Genomic DNA, 19,020 nt, shown 5'->3' on the forward strand with positions numbered 1-19,020 from the left:
TTTACAAAATATAGTAGTGTTACTAAATTGCAGTTAATATCACAATTAAATAAACGTGGGGGGGGGGGGGCAGAAGAAGATAAACAAAATCTGATTAAAAATAATCTATATTAAACTGACTCCCTCATATACACTAAGCAAACTTTAGCTTTTCATTTCCACTCTATTTTTAATTTTATTTTCCCATTGTTTGAAAAATCTAGTTATAATCCGTTTCTGAGCTGCACAAGAGCATACAGTATTTCAAATAATATACTGCATCGCAGGAGTGACATAGGAACTTTCTGTAGTAACTTCATCTGACATAAAAGCAATTTACAATGCTCTTCATTTTGACAACATTTCATTTTGTCATCTTCAATCTTCGTTCACTCATTACAACACTAGATAGATTAGATAAATGTCAGATTCAAAGGCCAACATGTCCGCATCTCTCGTAAATGTCAGCACCCCCCAGCTACTGCAAATGACAGTTTGTTGTATTGAGTGCCTTCATTTTTCCACCGTGCTCTGCAACAGTTCAGAATCTCAGTCCAACTCTTGAAGTGCTTTTTACTATAATTATTTTAGAAGTTATTTTTAAAATTACTTTGAGGGCGTCATTGATTTATGTTGTCAAAGATATTTAAGTCTTTCAAAGTCAAGTATGTTCCTTAAAGACAGATTGAAAAAGTTTTTGCAAATGTTCTCTTGGGGTTAAATGTGCGAGAAAAATGTGAAAAAGTCAGAGCAGTCTTAAATACTGAAAGAGTCCTTCAAGTATGAATGTTATTAAATGCACTTACATCAAGTGAATAATATAGGTCATAGAAATCCAGACTCCAGCACATTAACAGTGAATATTCTTCAGCACTCCCAGATCCCGTTGCTTCTTGGTTTTGAAGGCCATCACAAAGTTATAAGGGGAAACAATACCCTGTCCCTGTTCATCTGTCTGTCCCATGACAATGTAGTTAAGCCCTGAAAAAACAAAACAAATATATAATATAATAATTATAGAATTGTTTTACTTGATATGAAATAACATACTCTAAAAGAATATACTTATTAAAGGTACTGTACATACTTTTTTTGACTGAAAGCACAAAAATAGCCAATTTACCCAATAGAATTTCGACACCCCGGGTTGCCAGTTGGTGGAAAATACAGAGTATTGCAGACATGGAAGCCAGCAAACAAACTAGGTCAGAGATTGCAGATTATATGCGACCTAAAAAGCCTCCGCATCCATCTAAAAATCTCGATGGCATATTAAAACACGAATAAATCAGCTCAGCAACTTACAAGGCTTGTTACCTTCCATTGTTAATTGTGCTCATTCCTATTGTTTGTCCTCAATCAGGAAAACCGCATGAGAGTCGAGTTTGAGCAGGAGGGGGCGGGGGCGGGGAAACAACTCTCTCCAATATTTTGAATGTCAACCGCTAGCTCTCAATATTACATACTGCACCTTTAAGTGCAAACTGAATGTAATGTTTTCAGGCACTTAATTGCATGTTAGTTACAAGTGTTTTTTGGACCAAGTAGGACTTAACATAATTTCATCATTTACATAATTTCATAATTAATTCTAAGTGATGTCAAATGTACCGACAAGCATTTACGGTAAACTGAAGGATAGGCCTACTTTAATGTAATTTTATTTAAACTTGTATGTCATGTATTTTAAATATATTTGTAATTACGAATTTGTTGCAATTTAGTACATTTAAAATATATGAACTCTAAATATTACTTCAAATAACACACTACCATTACAATTTTAATCAAGTGCTTAACATGTGCTTTAGTATGTTAGTCAACACATCAAAATAAGTGTACTTCTTTTGACAAATGATTATAAACTTAATGATTTGAAATGTACTTTAAAGTAAAATAAATAAATAATCTGACACACTGTAACAAAATGCACTTTTTTAAAGTGTGTTAAAACAATCATGAATGTTCACTCTCTTTTAGGACCCTTAAGTGGCCTTTTAGTACATTAACATTACATTATCTGCAAGTACAGTTCTTAAGATATTATACTTTCAAGATATGAAGTGCATTCAATACAATTGTGCTAGGCTAACTTCCTTTTCACAAGGGGGATTTTATTTTTGTTAGTTCTCATGTGATGTTTTTTAATTAGTACCAGAGGATTGGCCAGATCTTTTGAACTAGCAAATGCACATCCCAAACCTGTGGTGTAAAAAAAAGTTCAAGAGTGTGTTTACAACTCTCCTTTTCTCCTTACTCATTTATTCATTTAACTGTTGAAGAACACAGACGCCTTTGCTTTCATATAACGTGAGCCAAAGCAAATAATATTCTGTTTATTCCCTTGCTTTTCATTTCAACAATAAAAATTCCATCGCAAATGATTAATGTTAAACTGTTCCTCTGAACTGCCAAAAACAATTCCTGCATATTTTAACGCAAATTCTTCCATGGCACATTTTCTAGAAATTTCCCTCAAAACAAAACAGTTGCTTTTCAGAGTTTCCGAGCAGTGGCTTACTATTTCGACACTAAGTGAGCTGAGGTAAAGCATGGCACCAATAAAGTCACATACCATCCATGGGGTTGAAGAGAATTATTATTCTAGCTGTCCACGATTCAAGGAAACCGACTGAGACCCTCTCTTGAGCGAGCTTAAGTTACACACCGTGACGCCGAAATGGCATATCCTGCCTGAAATATCTCAACACCACAAATGGAGCCAAAAGACTTTGGGGGGAGCTCGAAATTTGCAAACTATCACCTTCCAAAGTCCACCTCAATCAACTATAAACATCTGCTGGGCTCGCTGGGTGCTAGCGCTGGCTGTGCTGGTTTCAATTCAAATGATTAAGGTTAGGGTTTTTGTAGATCAAGGTCGGTGTAAAGATACTCGCCTCTTCTGACTAGAGGGCATTTTTTACAGAGAACCGTGACTTTTGTGCTCATGGTCTTCCCAGCCTGTTGAATGGCTAAACTTCCTTCCTTATAAAGGTGAATGAGGGAAAAGGTGGCGAGGACGCTGTGGTCCCTCATGGCTGCTGAGATAAGGGTGGCGGTAATCACTGTGGGGAGAGAAAAAAAGACTAAATTCACAGAATCAGGGTTTCTTTCTGTGAACAAATGCATAAAATTGCATGTGCATGGTAATGTATAATGTATAGTTCTGTTATGCGTGCTGTAATTTTTACTGTGCTCAGCAGCTTTACTGCCACTACAATTATAAAATAAAATAAAAAGAGCTGAGTCTCAGTATCGGCCTGAACACATTTTCCATCTAAGCATTATTAAAACAGAGACGGTGAATGAGAGCTTTAGTTAACTTTTGAAAAAAACAACAGTGAATTATTTCTGTGAATTAAAATAGGTTTACATCACTTTTAGGTGTTACAGCTCTTAAAATGTTGACTATGTTGAATATTTTATTATATTTTATACATATTTGAATGTTTATAGGACACATTCAAGTATACTACTAGTCCATTAACTAATGGGTTAACTAATGATTTTTAAGCAATTTGTTTAATTACAAATCCTTTTTTATATCAAGTTATTATAAAGTGATACAAATATTTTTCCTCAAATATCATTTTGATAAAGAGTGGTACAGATACGTAAAATTATTTGGTAACACTTTACAATATGGTTCATTAGTTAACATTAGTTACCTACCTTAGTTAACATGAACTAAGAATGAACAATACTTCTTCAGCATTTATTAATCTTAGTTAATATTAATTTCAACATTTACTAATTCATTGTTGAAATCAAAGGTTGCTTTTATTAACTAACATTAACAAAGATGATTTAATTCTGTAACAAATGTATTGCTCATTGTTAGTTCGTGTTAGTAAATACATTAACTAATGTTAACTAATGAACATTAGTGTTACCAATTATTTGAATTTTTTATCAGACTAATTTGTAAAAGTCCTGAAAATGTGAAAAAGAGCGCTGATATGGAAATGTATATGTTCATGTGTATAGCAAAAAAAGAAAAAAAGGAGCGCTGATGCCTAAAAAAAAGTCAGAATTTAAAATACATTCCCAGAATTCCTCCTATTATTTGGATTTGCAGAAAGCAAAAACATTCAAATCAAACAAAGGCCACTTACCAAAGTTACTAGAGCAGTAATGGCTTTCAATTGTTCCAGTCCTTTTGCATTTTTGCTTGCAAAGACCTTCTGAATATGTAAGGGCTTTTTGGAAAAGAGAGTGAAAAGATTCGCTTTAATAATGACCAACTATAGCATGTCCTTATACACTAAAATACAGTGTAAAACACAGCAAAAGTCACATGCATGTATTTCTGTTAAAGCACTTTAGTAACAAAATAGAAGCACATTAGTCTTCCCACGTGACCGAACTAATGCGTTCCATATGAACCAAACATAATAAATCTTCAATACATTCCAATGTCATTACCTACACACATACCTATAAAATATAGCAGTTTTACACCGTGCCGCTACTTGCATTTTTCATTTGAAATGAAACCTACTGGAAAGTGGGCTGTGGACTGACCTGCGGGCCGTGTGGTGGGTGGCATGGTGCTCATGGGGGTGAGAGGGGCGCTGGCTGTGCTGAGACTCCTCCATTTAAAGCGGTAATGGCCGATGAATCCATCCGCAGTTAGACTCAGGTCAGACAGAAACATGATGAGGAGATGATTGCCATCCGAGTAAATTGGCCTACAGTACGAGACAAAATAAATAAATAAATGTGACCATTTTTCTTTTGAAATACCTCTCTAAAATAAAGACTTATTGACCATGTGGACACTATGGAAGCTTGTTTCCGCCGCAGAATAATAATAAAAAAAATGTAATTGCAAGTTTTTATGTCAGTTTTTCTCAGAATTGTGTGATATAAACTCAGAATTGCGAGTTATAAAGTCAGAATTGAATGATGTATTTTATATAGTTTATATCTTGCAATTCTGTCTTTTCAATACAATTTCTGATCAGTGAAGGTTGTTTCCGCCACGTGATAAAACAAAATATAAAAGATAATTGCGACTTTTTATTTCACAATTGTTACTTTTTTTCTCCGAATTGCGAGATATAAACTTGTACTTGCGAGTTATAAAGTCAGAATTGCAAGATATAAATCGCAATTGCAAGTTATAGTCAGAATTGCATGATATTAACTATAAAAAAAGACATTTTATTTCACGATAACAATATATCACAATATACTTGGTATAGTATAGTAGGTTTATTTAACATGACATTTGTCAACCAACTGTTTACGTTCACTCAAGACATAATGTTAAATCACTTATATACCTTGATACTGCCCTATTAGAGTCTATGCATAAACAAAGATTTTTAGAATTAAGGCCCCAATATACTTCAAGCGAAATCGAAGGACAAACTGGTGTGCCGTCATTTCGAACACAATCCGTTCTAAAATGAAGTTCATTTGGAGTTTGTTTCGGCTGGTAAACACTGTCAAAATACCCTTGGTGTAATTCTAATAGAAAGTGACACTGTTTTTCATGTTTAATACTGTAAAGCTGTTTGCGTTAAAGCGATATATTGTATAAAGTGCTGTATAAATAAACGTGAAGTGACGTGACTTGAATGGAGTGATGAATTGCAGAGCTGGCGCAAACATATCCACATCTCTATGACCAGATGCTTTCTGAACTGCTGCTTTCTCACCACTGTCATTTTTGTTGTGTGTTTATTTTGTTACACAGAAGACATATATTGTAAATATATATATATATATATATATATATATATATATATATATATTTATACAGCAGTCTGAGTGGCGTCAGAATGTTAGCTAACAGTATACCGCTGAAAAGGTATTTTGAACTTCTTTTTACCCCTAAGTGAAGAATAAAAAAGAACTGTGCCATGAAAATATGGGAATTGGGGGACAACATGCAATAATGTAGCATCAACCACTGAAAAAATACATATCAGTCTAAAAATTTGAGGTCAGTGTGTCTGTGGTGGTTTCTCTGCTTAGTGAACGGGTGGTAAATGGTGTACTGGTGCATGTGTGATGGACTGAGGGTCTCACATGGGTGGGCTGTCTCCGCAGAACTTGCCGATCTTCCGTGACTCATTCATTTCTCCACCATTAAACGCAGCCACGTGGTCATAGCGGCACGAGCTGTCCCTCTCCACATCAAACTTCTCAAACTTCAGCTCAATGATCTGAAAGGGGGGAAGTTACTTTGCAATTTAAAAAGATTTTTATTCATACTCATCCTGTCAATGTGCTGTCAATGATGCATGACTTGTTGTGGCATGATCTGGAATTGATAGAAATAATAAATTAACACCTGGTCTTGAGGAGCAACAATATGCCAGGCACATGTTACTCCTGCTGGGTAGTCTTTATCTGGCCAGTTAGGAGTCTTTATCGTCCCAGAGGGCTTGTCTAAAAGACCCCCGCAATACCGGTCACCTGCCATGGACAATCATTGGATATTAGTCTGATGACATGGAATCAATGCAGATTTATTTGAAAATACTGAGGTCTGTTACAGTGCTGCATTTTTAAAATAATTTCTGGAAATTTGAGTGTGCATTTAAACAGAAAAAAACCTGATGAGCAAAACAAAACAGAGCTGAATTGAAATAACAGGGAAGGGCCACTTACTATATTTGGATGGTAATAAGTTGGTAGTCTCGTTACCTCTTTCATTTGGGCGAATCGCTGAGTATACAGCAAGGAAACCACTCCCAGCTGTGTTGGCGTCTGACAGCATGACCACTTGCATCTTGTTTCCACTGGTGACCAGCGCTCCGGGTTTGGCAGTACCACAGAAGCGGCCGAGACGCTGCCCGTTGATGTGGCCATTGTAAACATCAACAAAGTCATATCTGCAAAGACTATCACTCTCAAGATCCAGAACCCGGAACAAGAGGGAGACGACCCTCCCCTGAGGGACCTGTAGAGGGTTAATTGAGAAGAGTCAACACAGTCCCATTGCAATTTGTAACTATTTTACATTTTTGGTAAATTGGTGGAGAATGTCATTCATTCAATTTGCTTAATGTTACGTTTAGGGTTTGGGTTAAGGGTGCTTACTTAAAAAAAAGAAAGAAGAAGAAGCATTTTCAATATGAATCAAATTTGCCACAAATTCCACAAAATGTAAAATTGTTACATTTTCTCACGAGATTATAAATAAATTCCCCATTCAATAGCTTAACTCGTTGCCTAACTACCAGAGTACGATGCAACAATAAATTGACTTGCTAGTTGCGGCTGTTTCTCGAAATCGAAGTAACATGGTCGCACCTCTGTCATTTCAACAACATTGGTTTAGCAATATAGGACTGTCATCAGTGACGTCACTCACAGGTGGTGGTGTAATATTAATTAATTAATCAATTCAGAATCGCAATTAATGTCAGATTATTATAGTTCAGAAAGAAAACATCAGAAAGCCAAGATTTTGATCATGTTTACATGAAGTATGTATTTGCTGTACTTCCGTAGGATATATGCGGTTACATTTCTCCAAAATGCTGCTGTAACGAAGATGGCATCTAAGGACGACTATTGTGCTATTTTTGATCAAGAATGAAATATATATTTAGGGTCTGTTTACACGACACCGTTTTCAACTAAAAACGTAAAACTTTTGATGTGTTTTGGCCATTCATTTACGCGACAACGGCGTTTTGGTGGCCTGAAAACGCAAACTTTTGAAAACTGGTTTTAAAGTGCAAGTTTTTGAAAACGGTCTCCATGTAAACAACAAAAACGCGAATCTCTGAAGACGATGACATCATGCACATGCGTATTACGTGTTCAATCTATAGTGTTTCATCGCTATCTAATGGCCGGGATGCAGAATACATCGTTTTAAGTCCTTTTCACGGTTCCGTGTGAATGGAGATCGTTTGACAACGGTGTCGTCTGTACGCGGAAAATGCAAAGGAAAAACTTCTCCGATTTAACCATATCGTTGTCGTGTATGGAATGATGAGCACTGATGAGCCAATATATTATGGCCAGTCAGATGAAGCGAATATCGTTGATCATCTCCTAACGAGGCCACATTTTAAGGTCTGGGTAGATTAGCAAACAATCGGTTCTCGTAATCAACGGGTTGGATGCAGGAGAAATGGCAGGAATAAACATCTCAGCGACTTTGACAAGGGCCAAATTTGTTATGGCAAGGCGACTGGGTCAGAGTGGGTTTCTCCCGGTCAGCAGTAGTGAGAATTTACCAACAGTGGTCCAAGAAGGGGTAAACCACAAACCAGCGACATGGTGTTGGACACCAAAGTGTGTACGCGTGTGCCATTTAATCTGGGGAAAAAAAGATGGCAGCCACACAAATTTGCAATGCTGTTTGCAAATGTTCATTGGAACTGTGGTTTCGGGAAAACACTATTAACGATGAAACTTGCGAAACTATTGGGAAATAAAATAATAAAATAAATTTACCATGAATATCTTTCCACAATCAAAACATTTAACTTGGATTACTCTCCAAAAATGCTATTAGGTCGCAACTGATTTTTAAAAAGACATTCATAATTCAGTAGAGGTGCTCGTGAGTAATAGCCTGGAAATCCAGACCTAAATCTAAAAGATTAATGGTCTGGTGTCGGTCAATGAAAATCGGCCAGCTCGAGGGGCGGCACCAAGCATGCATTTGAAAATTTCACAGCACGCAATTGGATAACACTACGACCAATCACAACAATAAACCCCATACTCTTAGCTACCAGCGGAGCTAACTGGTAGATTAGACTCTTCCGGTCGGCAAAACAGCAAAAACACCCTTCTTGCAAAGGAACGATTCGAGCGCCGTCTTCTGTTCCTCTTTTGGGAAAAAGCCAAGTCTAACTCGTTCATTGTAGCGGCCAAAGCCGTTTCAAACAACTGGTTTTCATCCATAGGCATCTTTGTTTAGGAAACCATAGGCATTTGTTCATCCATAGGCATCTTTGTTTATGAAAAATGAAACATCAATGTTTACTGAAGACTTCGACGTCACAGCGCTGTCGTCATCTGTTTAGCTCGCCTCTGGCCCGCCTATATCAGATAACTCGATGTGATTGGTGCAGCTCAGATCGAGGGGCATATTTAATGAGCTCCATTGCTCGACACCAGAGTAACTCGCTGAGCAAATTCAACTTGTGCTCTCGCGAGAACTCTGGTTTACCAGGGTACGTGAGTAACACATTTGTGCTAGAAATGAACCATACTTCAAATAGTGTGGCTTGTTGAAGTGTGCTGCCTGTGAAGTGTGTGTTGTTACTTTTCTAAGCAAAAAGAATTACATGTTTTGCCTGGTAAACTATAAAACAGGGAAGAATTCTACAGAATTACAATGAAGGATCAGAATATGGACCAAAATATAATTGGCTTGAGACAGTAAGCAATCACCCAGACCAGACCACACTTAGTAAGAGATTTATGGTGCATGGGAAATATTTTCTTTGACAGAAAAGACATTTAAAGACTGATATCTCCCACGCATCTGTCCTTACTGTAATTCTCCACACACATTTGTTGTTGGGTGGGTAGACACCAGGATACCCCTGACTCCCAATCAGTCCTGTGTCTCCAGTGAAGTTCCCGCCACATGTAAAAACTGGTCTACAATGAGGACAAATGGGAAAGCACATAGTTAAGTTTGAAACTCATAAGGACTTCATAATCATGTGCTTTATTAGTAGCTAGCCTACTAAGTAAAATTAATGAACAACAGCATACTTAATATGCAATGATTTGTTCATTAATTAGTAATAGTAGCCTACAAATTAGTCGAATTTGTAGGCTATAACACGGAAATAGCTAATGTTACCAACCAAACAGCAAACAGAATTCAGCGTATTTTTCATCAAAGCAAGCTAAAATGCTTTTTTGACCACATACAGGCATCTAGATATGGATGTAGTTATATATTCCACATACCTTCGATGTCGCTGCATAAAAATGACACTGAACAGGAAAGCGCTCGCGATGCTCCAGATTATAATCCTCATCGTATGAGGCGCGTTTGAACAAATGTAACATTCAGAGAGGAAGAGGAGTGAAATCTCCAGAGATATTATTATACTGCTGACTGACTGACTGACTGACTTACTGCTGCTCATGAATGTACCGTTTGTTCTGCGGGAGTTGAAGGGCAGTTTCCCTAAAACCCTGTAAGTGAAGGCATGTCACTTCCACGTTAAAAGTATTGTGACTGTAGTGAAGCACGCTGCTGCTGCTGCTACTGTCTTTATAAGGAGCATTTGATCCAGAATGCGTTTAGATGATGCCAATATAGCCCAGGGCTGTGTTTCCTATCTGGAATAGTTGTGTTTTGCGCGAAGCAGTTTTTTCTTCCGTTTGTATTGTATCTACGATACTTCTTTAAAAAAATAATGAACATTTAGATATTTTTAAAGTCCATAAGCAGAGAGTGGTTTTAATCCTTTGATTTACCTCATTTTACCTCACGCTGACGGAAGACCACTAGGTGTCTACCTTGCACAATATTTTATCAGACTTGATGAGTATCCCATTTTTCTATTTTAATATATATATATATATATATATATATATATATATATATATATATATATATATATATATATATATATATATATATATGGAGAGTGGGGTAAGATGAACCATTTTTTTTACTTCTGTGATCCTTAAGATAAGGGAAAATTAGGCAGAAGTACAATGAAAGTATCTTAACTAACTTCAGGATGTTTCAGGATGATGATTTTTAAATGATCAGAATACATCTATGAAAAAATAAATCTAAAAACATGGCTTCTTAAAAAAAAGTGTCCCTGTGGCTCAATTTACCCCAGGTTTGGGGTAAGTTGATCCGAGTCAGTGGGTAAGTTGCACCATCTGGGTGTAAACTGACCATCTAACTGAATCTAAATCAAACCCATGTGAAATTGTAAAGATGATTTAGCTCTTTAAAAAAAAAAAAAAAATTTATAATCAAATTTCCTTTTACAAATAATCATATCTCTTTAAAACATAAAACCAATATTAAGTAGAAATTTCAATATCTTTAATTGTTTGCATTTCTGAAACAATATGTTGAACACCCAAAGTTGTAACCTTCCCAAAAGCAGACTAAACGGAGAGCTTGTTGGGTAAAATTAAATAAAAACTGAATTAGAATGAATGAATGAATAAATGTCACTGAAACTAATAAACATTTTAGTCAAAACGTTCTAGACCTAGTAGATTTTCTGAAATGTCGAACATGTTAGGCCATTAGAGACCACAGGTGGACAGATATATTAAGCATATTCTGGTTCGTATAAGAAAAGGATTTTGTGTACTTGTACGTTGTTCCTATCAAATAAACTTGAAAAAATATATAATAAAAATAATTATACCAGTTAATACTTCAAAGATTTAACTTAACTTCAATGCTGGCTCAATTTACCCCACCACATTTGGCTCACTTTGTCCCATAGCTACCATAAAAAAAATAAAAAAAAAATAAAAAAATAGCTTACCAAGTCAGGCTAATATTTAGCTAAACGATATGAATAGTTTTATACGTTGCTAAATCACCAATGTGCATCATACATATTTTTAGACCTGGACAAATTTGCTTTGATGTAAGAGCCATCACTAGACTGGGTAAACCCAGCCCGATCTGTGCCGACGATTTGATTTCGCCCTGCAGCTCAGGCTGGAAACCTGTACATTTGTCTATCCTGCTTCCGTTACAAATCTGTGGGGACCAATCACTTTTCACAGTCTGGCAGAAATGATGGGTGGTTCCAAAATATATGTTCACATGATAATAAAAGGGTAAGGTTGCCAACATACAGGTCAGCTTACCCAGTGGCTCATCTTACCCCACTCTGCCCTAACTTGTGATTAACAATAATTTTCAGAAATTGCTTTACGATTAATCTGTTTGCCATCTAGGAGAACCTATTAAGATATAAAAAAATATGTCATTTATGATTTTCTCTTTTATGTGCTCTTTTAATTCTCAACAGATTGAATCAGAAGGGACAGAAAGCAACATGTGGGAGGAATTCATGCTTTACTCTGAATATTACATACAGATTTGAGCAATTTCCTGCTGACCAAATGTTAGTTGATTGCCCTCTAGCATAACTTGGCCCACCGCAAAATGAGGATAAGTGATTTTTACGATGCACTTACAAGGCTTTATTTATTGTACTTGTCTCTGAGCCCTGGCACCGCCTTTGAATCGGCCTCTGGCACCGCAGACAAGGGCTTCAATTTGGGCTGTAGCCATTCTGTGGATTAATATCGGGCTTAATGGAACGAGATGTGGCCATACAGCCAAGTGGGTGACATATAATTCATTAATGCAAACTGTTGGCCCAAGGGAACGCACTGACCTAGTAATATTTACTCAAGCGTAAATTAGCATCTAATGACTCCATACAGGTATTACGTGCAAAGGGGAAGCGACGTTGAAACTGACAGGAATCAGAGCGGGCAGCGGGGACCTTTCTCCATGCCCTCTACCTTTGAAAGAAGATCAGATTTCAGTGCTTTTCTGAAGTTTTAACCAGATGTGTGTTCTTTCAAAGACAACTGGCAGGCTCAGAATGGATATCAGTCGGTCTTTATGGGAAACAACTCTGTAAACAATTTGCACATAAACAATTACAGGCAAATTGAAGAAGCCCTCCCCCTTGTCCAGGGGACTAGAGTTTCAAATATGCACATGGAAGTCATGAAGACCATTACATGGTTTGTTTTTGTATGCAAGGGCCCAAATATCATATGTCGGTTCATGCTTCTGCTGGAGTCTGTGTTATGGTGAAGCCAGATTTTATTTCCCCGGATAGTTTGTGAGAGTCTGTCGGTGTGGCAGTCACATAGAACAGGCTGGGTAAAATATTCCCGTGCCCAACCCCCCCGGTAAGCTGGTTTTCATTCACACTGTTATCTGAACCCACTCCCAAAAGACACACAGTCAAGCGATGCCAGACCCTGCTTAGTGTTTGATCCACAGCTTTAATTGATTGAAAACTATGATGGTGCCTTTGAGGGAGGCTCACAAACGCAACGTTAGAATAGGTTCAAGGGTAGAAGGAGACACGAATTTGGATTATTTGGTCCTTATACCAGCTGTTATCAATTCAGCCAAAGTAAAACAATGCAGTCTGACACTGAATAAATAGCAAATGGAAACTCAGAAGGCAGGAAAACTGATCAACAGCACTGAATCGCATCTCATGTTGATCACCAACCTGATGTCAGTTATTGAGTTGCACCTGTTCAGCACTGGGATTTAGTTTAATAAACTGACTGTAAGTAAAAAATAGAAAAAGAGAAGGGCTTGTGCCAGTTACTGGCACTTGGGGATTTAGCAATAATGAAATCTTCTGTAAAAATCACTTTTTGGGTGATATTAAAATTAAAAAAGGCATCTGTGAACCCATGAAGAAAGAAAATCTTTCAGCACTGTATTAGGAAAAATGCTGTCTCAGTACTTACTGTTTATAGCAAAACAACTGAAAAAGTCTTAGGGACAATTATTAGTTCTGAAATATATGGGTTGATTAATTTAAAATGTTTTTAATGGACAATATACGGAGAAACTTTTTACTCAGCTGAACCAATAAATCAAATCTATCAAAAATTAAGGAATTGGTTTTGTGCCACGAGAAATTCAATCATTCCAATAAGCATGAAACTGCTTTTAAATGTCAGTAGAGATTCAATTGCTTCCATTGTAGTAATTGGTCTAGTACATTTTCTGTGATTTATTCTGCAGTGTCTCAATACACTATCCAAAAGTTAGGGTCAAAGAAACTAATACTTTTGTTCAGCAAGGACGCGTTACATTTATCAAAAGTGATAGTAAAGACTCTTACAGTTAGAAAAAAAATCTATTTTAAAAAATGCTGTTCTTTCTATTTCTATTCATCAGAGAAGTATGGTTTCCACACACACACACATTTTTTTAATTGGAATAAATAGATTTTTTTTGGTAATATTTCACAAAATATTATTTATTACCAATAAAACCAACTTTGGTGACTATTATTTTCAGCAACCATATACTGAATTTTACGCAAATCCTCATTCACAAAACATATCCTGCAAATTTAATTTAAATGTGAAGACTGCTATGAGAAACCACAGGGATCACAAAACTCAAACCACAATCCCACTTGAACTAAGCGAAACTTCAAATTCCCAGACTGGGTAGATTAGCACAGTGTAAAAAGTGCTAAAACCCAAACATAATTTCCTCTCCACAAGGACCTACTTAATCAATGCTACGGACAAGTGCAGACAGGGGGAACACTCTCCAAATGGAAAATGAATTCTGAGTCAGCCCACTGGAGATTAAAAACGGGCTGCAAATGAATAATGGAGGAAGACCATGAAGCAAAAACAGCACGAAACAATGTGCAGAGTCATCAATATACCTTATTGAGATTGTCTCCCAATGAAAAAGTACAGCTGAAAAAAGAAAAAAAACTCTTAATGGAAATGTTTTCGGTTTGTTTTTGTTGTCTGGTTAAGGGATCCGTTCCTGAGGTAGAAAACTGGGCGATGAAGAGATTCATATAATCTATCCTGGACTTGTTCGTATAAAGTATCTCAAAGTAAAAGTGCTGATATAGGATATCCGCCAAATCTCATTCCACAGAAGAAGACCAAACCTAATCCAAAATCACCGCCCCTGCCTTGAAACCTGACAATTGTTTACTGGTGTGCGGCTCTCATGACAGTCTTCTAACCACAGATGACAGAGCCTGCTCGAAATCGCAGAGAAGCATGACTGAATGTTTGTCTAATGAAAGAAACAGACTTGAAACATGAAGTCATTTTCTTTCACAACCAGCTCAATGACCAGAACTGAGGTAAAACTTAAACAGGTAGGCTTATTTGCAGATATGGCAGAAACACAACGCATAAACAGGTAAGTGATGATGCTTGAGATTGTTTGCAGATGAGATAGACTTGTATTGTCGACTTTGGGTCTTTGTCTTACAGAATCAATGGAGCACACACACATGAGGGAACAACATTGAGATGAGGGATGGCTGGAAGATGACTTGGACAACGTGATGACTGGAAGATGACTTTGATTACTGGAGATCAACTTGGATCCGGTTCAGGAAACAGCCGTAGCTAGCAAGGTAGTCTGCAACATAAAGCAGATAGGTATCAAGGTAAGCAGTCCGCAGCATTTGACGAGGTCAGACAATGGCTGCATCCAAAGGCTGATAAATGCTGCCTTCGGAGAAAGCATCCAAGGTAGGAAAGCATCAAGGCATGTCTGAATTTAATGCTAGCTTAACTTCCTGTCTCCTGAGACACCTTCATCTGATCGATTTTTGAAGGCAGCATGGGTGTATCATTTGCTGCTTTTGATAACCCACAATCCTGTGTGTTCCATTCTGTGACAGTTAAAGGTGAATTGTGTAATATTAAGGAGGATCTGTTGACATAAATGCAATATCATATACATAACTATGTTTTCCGTGGTGTATAAAGACCTTAAATAATGTACCGTTATGTTTGTATTACCTTAGAATGAGACATTTCTATCTACATACACCGCGGGTCCCCTTACATTGAAATAGCCATTTTGCGCCGACATTTTTCTACTGTAGCCCTAAACGAACAAACGCGTTTCGTCACTATGTTCTTCATGCAAAGAAGCTAGCCTAAAGTCAACGAATAAAACACTGACACGTGTTTGATGAACAAGTGACAATATGAACAATATGACAATAGTGGGTGACAGCCCAAGTGATAAAAATATTAGCTATAACACATCGTTTTACTGAATAATTAAGTAAGCATAATTTCTTAATGTATCTTTGTAAAGAAACCTCATTGCTTAACTGGCTACTCTTTACTCATCTTTTCTTTTCGGCCACAATAACTTCTGTTGGTTGCAATTCGCAACCTCACCACTAGATGCCGCTCAAAATTACACACTGCACCTTTAAGTTAAAAAATTAAGATGGCATCTGAAAGTTGCGTTTGGTGGTCAGTTTCATAGACAGTAAAAGAAATGGACACAGCGACCCCATTGGATTCAACGGAGAAAAGTGAAGTCAATTAGAAGCACTCACTTCCTGATGGTCGAGCGTACTGCGCAGACTCAAACTGAGCTTGACGACGTAGATGTGACGTGAGCAACCCGTCTGTCTTCTAGTAGCTGTGCCAAGAGAAATCTGAATCATTCCCTTCCGAAACTTGCAGAGAGGGAGAGTGTGAGTAGGAGGTGTCCATGAGCAGGAGGTGTCCATGAGCTTGGAGCAGGAGAAACTTTTGCTAGGTATTCTGATTAATTACTTTGTCATTTTGCCTCCACGTCCCCCCGATTGGCCGCGAGCTTCTCCTCCTGTCCATACGGTAATTTCTCTACTGTGCGACAGAGAGTCGCGTGGTTATCACGCAATCGTTAGCCTATTTTTACAAAAACGGCTTCTACGGGGCCATAACGTAAGATACAAGGTAATGGAGCCTTTTATACATTTTTGTGTTTCTTTAGAAATAAATAATGGAAAAATTTAGTCTTTAAACGCCTCAGATGTAAAGTTATTCGCTGTCAAAGTGACGCCAAAATGAATGGGAGTCAATGGAATGCTAACAGCAAGTGATGGTCTGCTAATCAATGGCGGCGCCCGGGGAAGCTTCAATTTTTTCCGAATGATTGCCCCCCTGGTCAGTTTGGCCGTTTTCCATTTTTTATGTCATTTCTAGTGAGAAATTACTATTGGAGTGTCTATTTACACTAAGTGCAAATAGCCTGCCTTGTTGGCAGAGGCCATTTCCACCAACTCCGCCCACTGACGTCTGTTGGGCCAGACAAAAGTATGGAGGACGCTAGATTGTCTACAAAAGCAATCGTGTAGAGGTAAGGCGCGTGACAGAAAGATTTGACGCAAATCGACCCGAGTTTGAATGCGCCTTTTGCCGAACTCACTCCATTCCCTTTTCCAATCACATATCAGATCGGAAAGGCATTTCATTTCAATAAAAATGAAGAATATATTTTAAAAAGTGGTAATAAAGTGTCTAACATGTGTTTAATAATCAAGTGTTTATCGGTTATGGGTAGGTGTGGGAGGGCTTTATTGTCCCAATAAGGCAGCATCCATTTACACTCTGTTATTATTGCATACCATTTAATGTACAACAACACTGAGGTGCAAATAGTATCTGCCACTATTTATAAGTATAAATAGCATCTAACTACCATTTACACTCATTGCAAAGAAAATACGGCTATTTTTACATTGTGTAAATAGAATCTATCGCTATTTGCACTGTGTAAATAGGATCTATTGTTATTTGCACTTAGTTTAAATAACATCTATTGCCATTTGCACTTAAATGGCCGCTGCCCTTTAAATATCCACTTAATTATCACCAAAGCTCGCTCTATTTTGCAGTAGATAATTAAACTGTTACGCTGCCTTAGAACCTGTCCAAAAGCAATTTGGTGAGGTACTTTTGTGCGCAAACACTGCATGTAAAGTCATTGCCTGATAAAGCAGCAAGGCAACAAGTCAGCCGCCTAAACTTTCGGACGCAGCCCATGACTGTGGGAGTGTGTGTGCTCCTTATAGTGCTGATGATGAGGGCTAGATGAGTTCCAGGTGTGCGTGGTTGAGAGGATTATGGGAAATGTTGTCCGTGACACTCATGAGGCCCTGGGAGAGGAGTTGTGAATGGCAGTGAAGTGATTCAACTGACAAGTATGACAAGCAGATATAGTATTTCCAGACACCATAAATTAACATGACCGTTTTAAAATGGTGGCAATTTCATATGAATTCGTTTGACTCGATTCGTACGAAAACAAATTTTTGGACAAAATATAAGCATGAAGCTCCACCCCTAACCCCAACCCTAAACCTAACCATCAGTGGGGTGTAAGCAGATCATACGGAAATGTACGAATAGGATTGTACAAATTAGCAGCCAATTTGCCAAAACATAACAAAGTTACGAATTGTTGTGAGATTAGGCTATATTGGATTGCACGTATACTACAATTATTCATAACTAGAATGTGCTTGAACTTTATGAAGTTCGTTTCTCATAAAATGTAGTAGCGACGACAGTATGCGATTTCAGATACTCCTGCAGTTTTTGGCCCACTGTCTTTTGTTAATGTTGCAGTGGCTATCTTGGACTTATACTGACACCTAGTGGTGTGGATGCTTGTCATGTGATCTCAACATGGTGGACCCCATGAGGTGACCCGCTGCATGTAAAATAAAACAGCTTTTATTGGGCTACTGATATGACTGGAATCATCAAGTGTGAGTGGACATCAGTTTATGGACGTCTATTTGATGTCTGCATTTATATCTGTAAGATGTATTTTTTAGAGTGTTTGCTCATCTGCAATATGTCTCTAGGACGTTTCTTGTGAGATGTCATATAGACATTTAGAAGATGTCTTTAAGAGGCTTAAGCGGATCTTAAGAGGACATCTTACAGACGTACCTGTATTGAGTGCATCTTAAAAATTATGAAATAGCGAAACAGAAACAAAAAATATCACTTCCCTGAAGCTTTTCTTTTCACAGTAGAGCATTCAAATGCATGATCTGATTTAAAAAAAAAAAAAAAAAAAAAAACTTGCATGCAAACTATAACTGAAGTGACCCTGTCCTTCAGGGCCTGTCCTTGACAGGGACAAAGCTATTCAAAATAGTGGATATGAAACCTTCCGTGTGTCCGTTGTTTGCCACACCCATGCTGTGTCGCATGTCAGCATTTGGTTCTTGTCATTGGCTAGTCTCTAAATCATAATTGAGGTTCAGTGAAGCCTTGATGATCTCTACAAAGAAAGGAAAACAAAGTGTGTGATGAGGTGTTTTAAATAGCGAGAGGAAGTGGGTCACAGCTATGGTCTGTTGCTTCTGTAATGATCAAATGCTTAAACGACTGAAAAAATATCCATTATCTGGTCGTAGTTTGCCAAGTTCAGGGCTAAAGAGAAGAGAGCAGTGACCTTTGCGATAGCATTTACCAGCTCTACTATTGGTTTCAGAGAAAGCTCAATATTCCTGTGATTCGCAGGCTCAGCAGTGACAAACTGAAAGCTGT

At 37.5% G+C, this 19,020-nt stretch overlaps 1 protein-coding gene across 7 annotated transcripts in view; it reads right to left on the reverse strand.

Annotated features, from left to right (window-relative positions):
• pcolce2a (procollagen C-endopeptidase enhancer 2a) overlaps positions 1-19,020 on the reverse strand; it is a 118,902-nt gene that overhangs the window by 99,232 nt on the left and 650 nt on the right. For 2 of the 7 annotated variants that reach the window (XR_014206668.1, XM_082172408.1), the window contains exons 1-9: positions 9,886-10,495; positions 9,459-9,567; positions 6,640-6,895; positions 6,284-6,408; positions 6,019-6,155; positions 4,504-4,670; positions 4,095-4,178; positions 2,877-3,044; positions 786-960 (exon numbers count right to left, since the gene is read on the reverse strand). Coding sequence is in view for 6 of the 7 variants with exons in the window: in XM_082172408.1 (XP_082028534.1) it covers positions 830-960; positions 2,877-3,044; positions 4,095-4,178; positions 4,504-4,670; positions 6,019-6,155; positions 6,284-6,408; positions 6,640-6,895; positions 9,459-9,567; positions 9,886-10,067 (1,359 nt within the window). In the remaining variant the exon portion in view is untranslated. Of the gene's footprint in view, positions 1-655; positions 961-2,876; positions 3,045-4,094; positions 4,179-4,503; positions 4,671-6,018; positions 6,156-6,283; positions 6,409-6,639; positions 6,896-9,458; positions 9,568-9,885; positions 10,496-19,020 lie in introns of those variants that run through there. The other 5 variants (XM_082172410.1, XM_082172411.1, XM_082172407.1 and 2 more) reach the window with 4 other exon arrangements.

The sequence above is a fragment of the Leuciscus leuciscus genome, assembly GCF_965113295.1.
Source record: "Leuciscus leuciscus genome assembly, chromosome: 6".
NCBI lineage: Eukaryota > Metazoa > Chordata > Actinopteri > Cypriniformes > Leuciscidae > Leuciscus > Leuciscus leuciscus.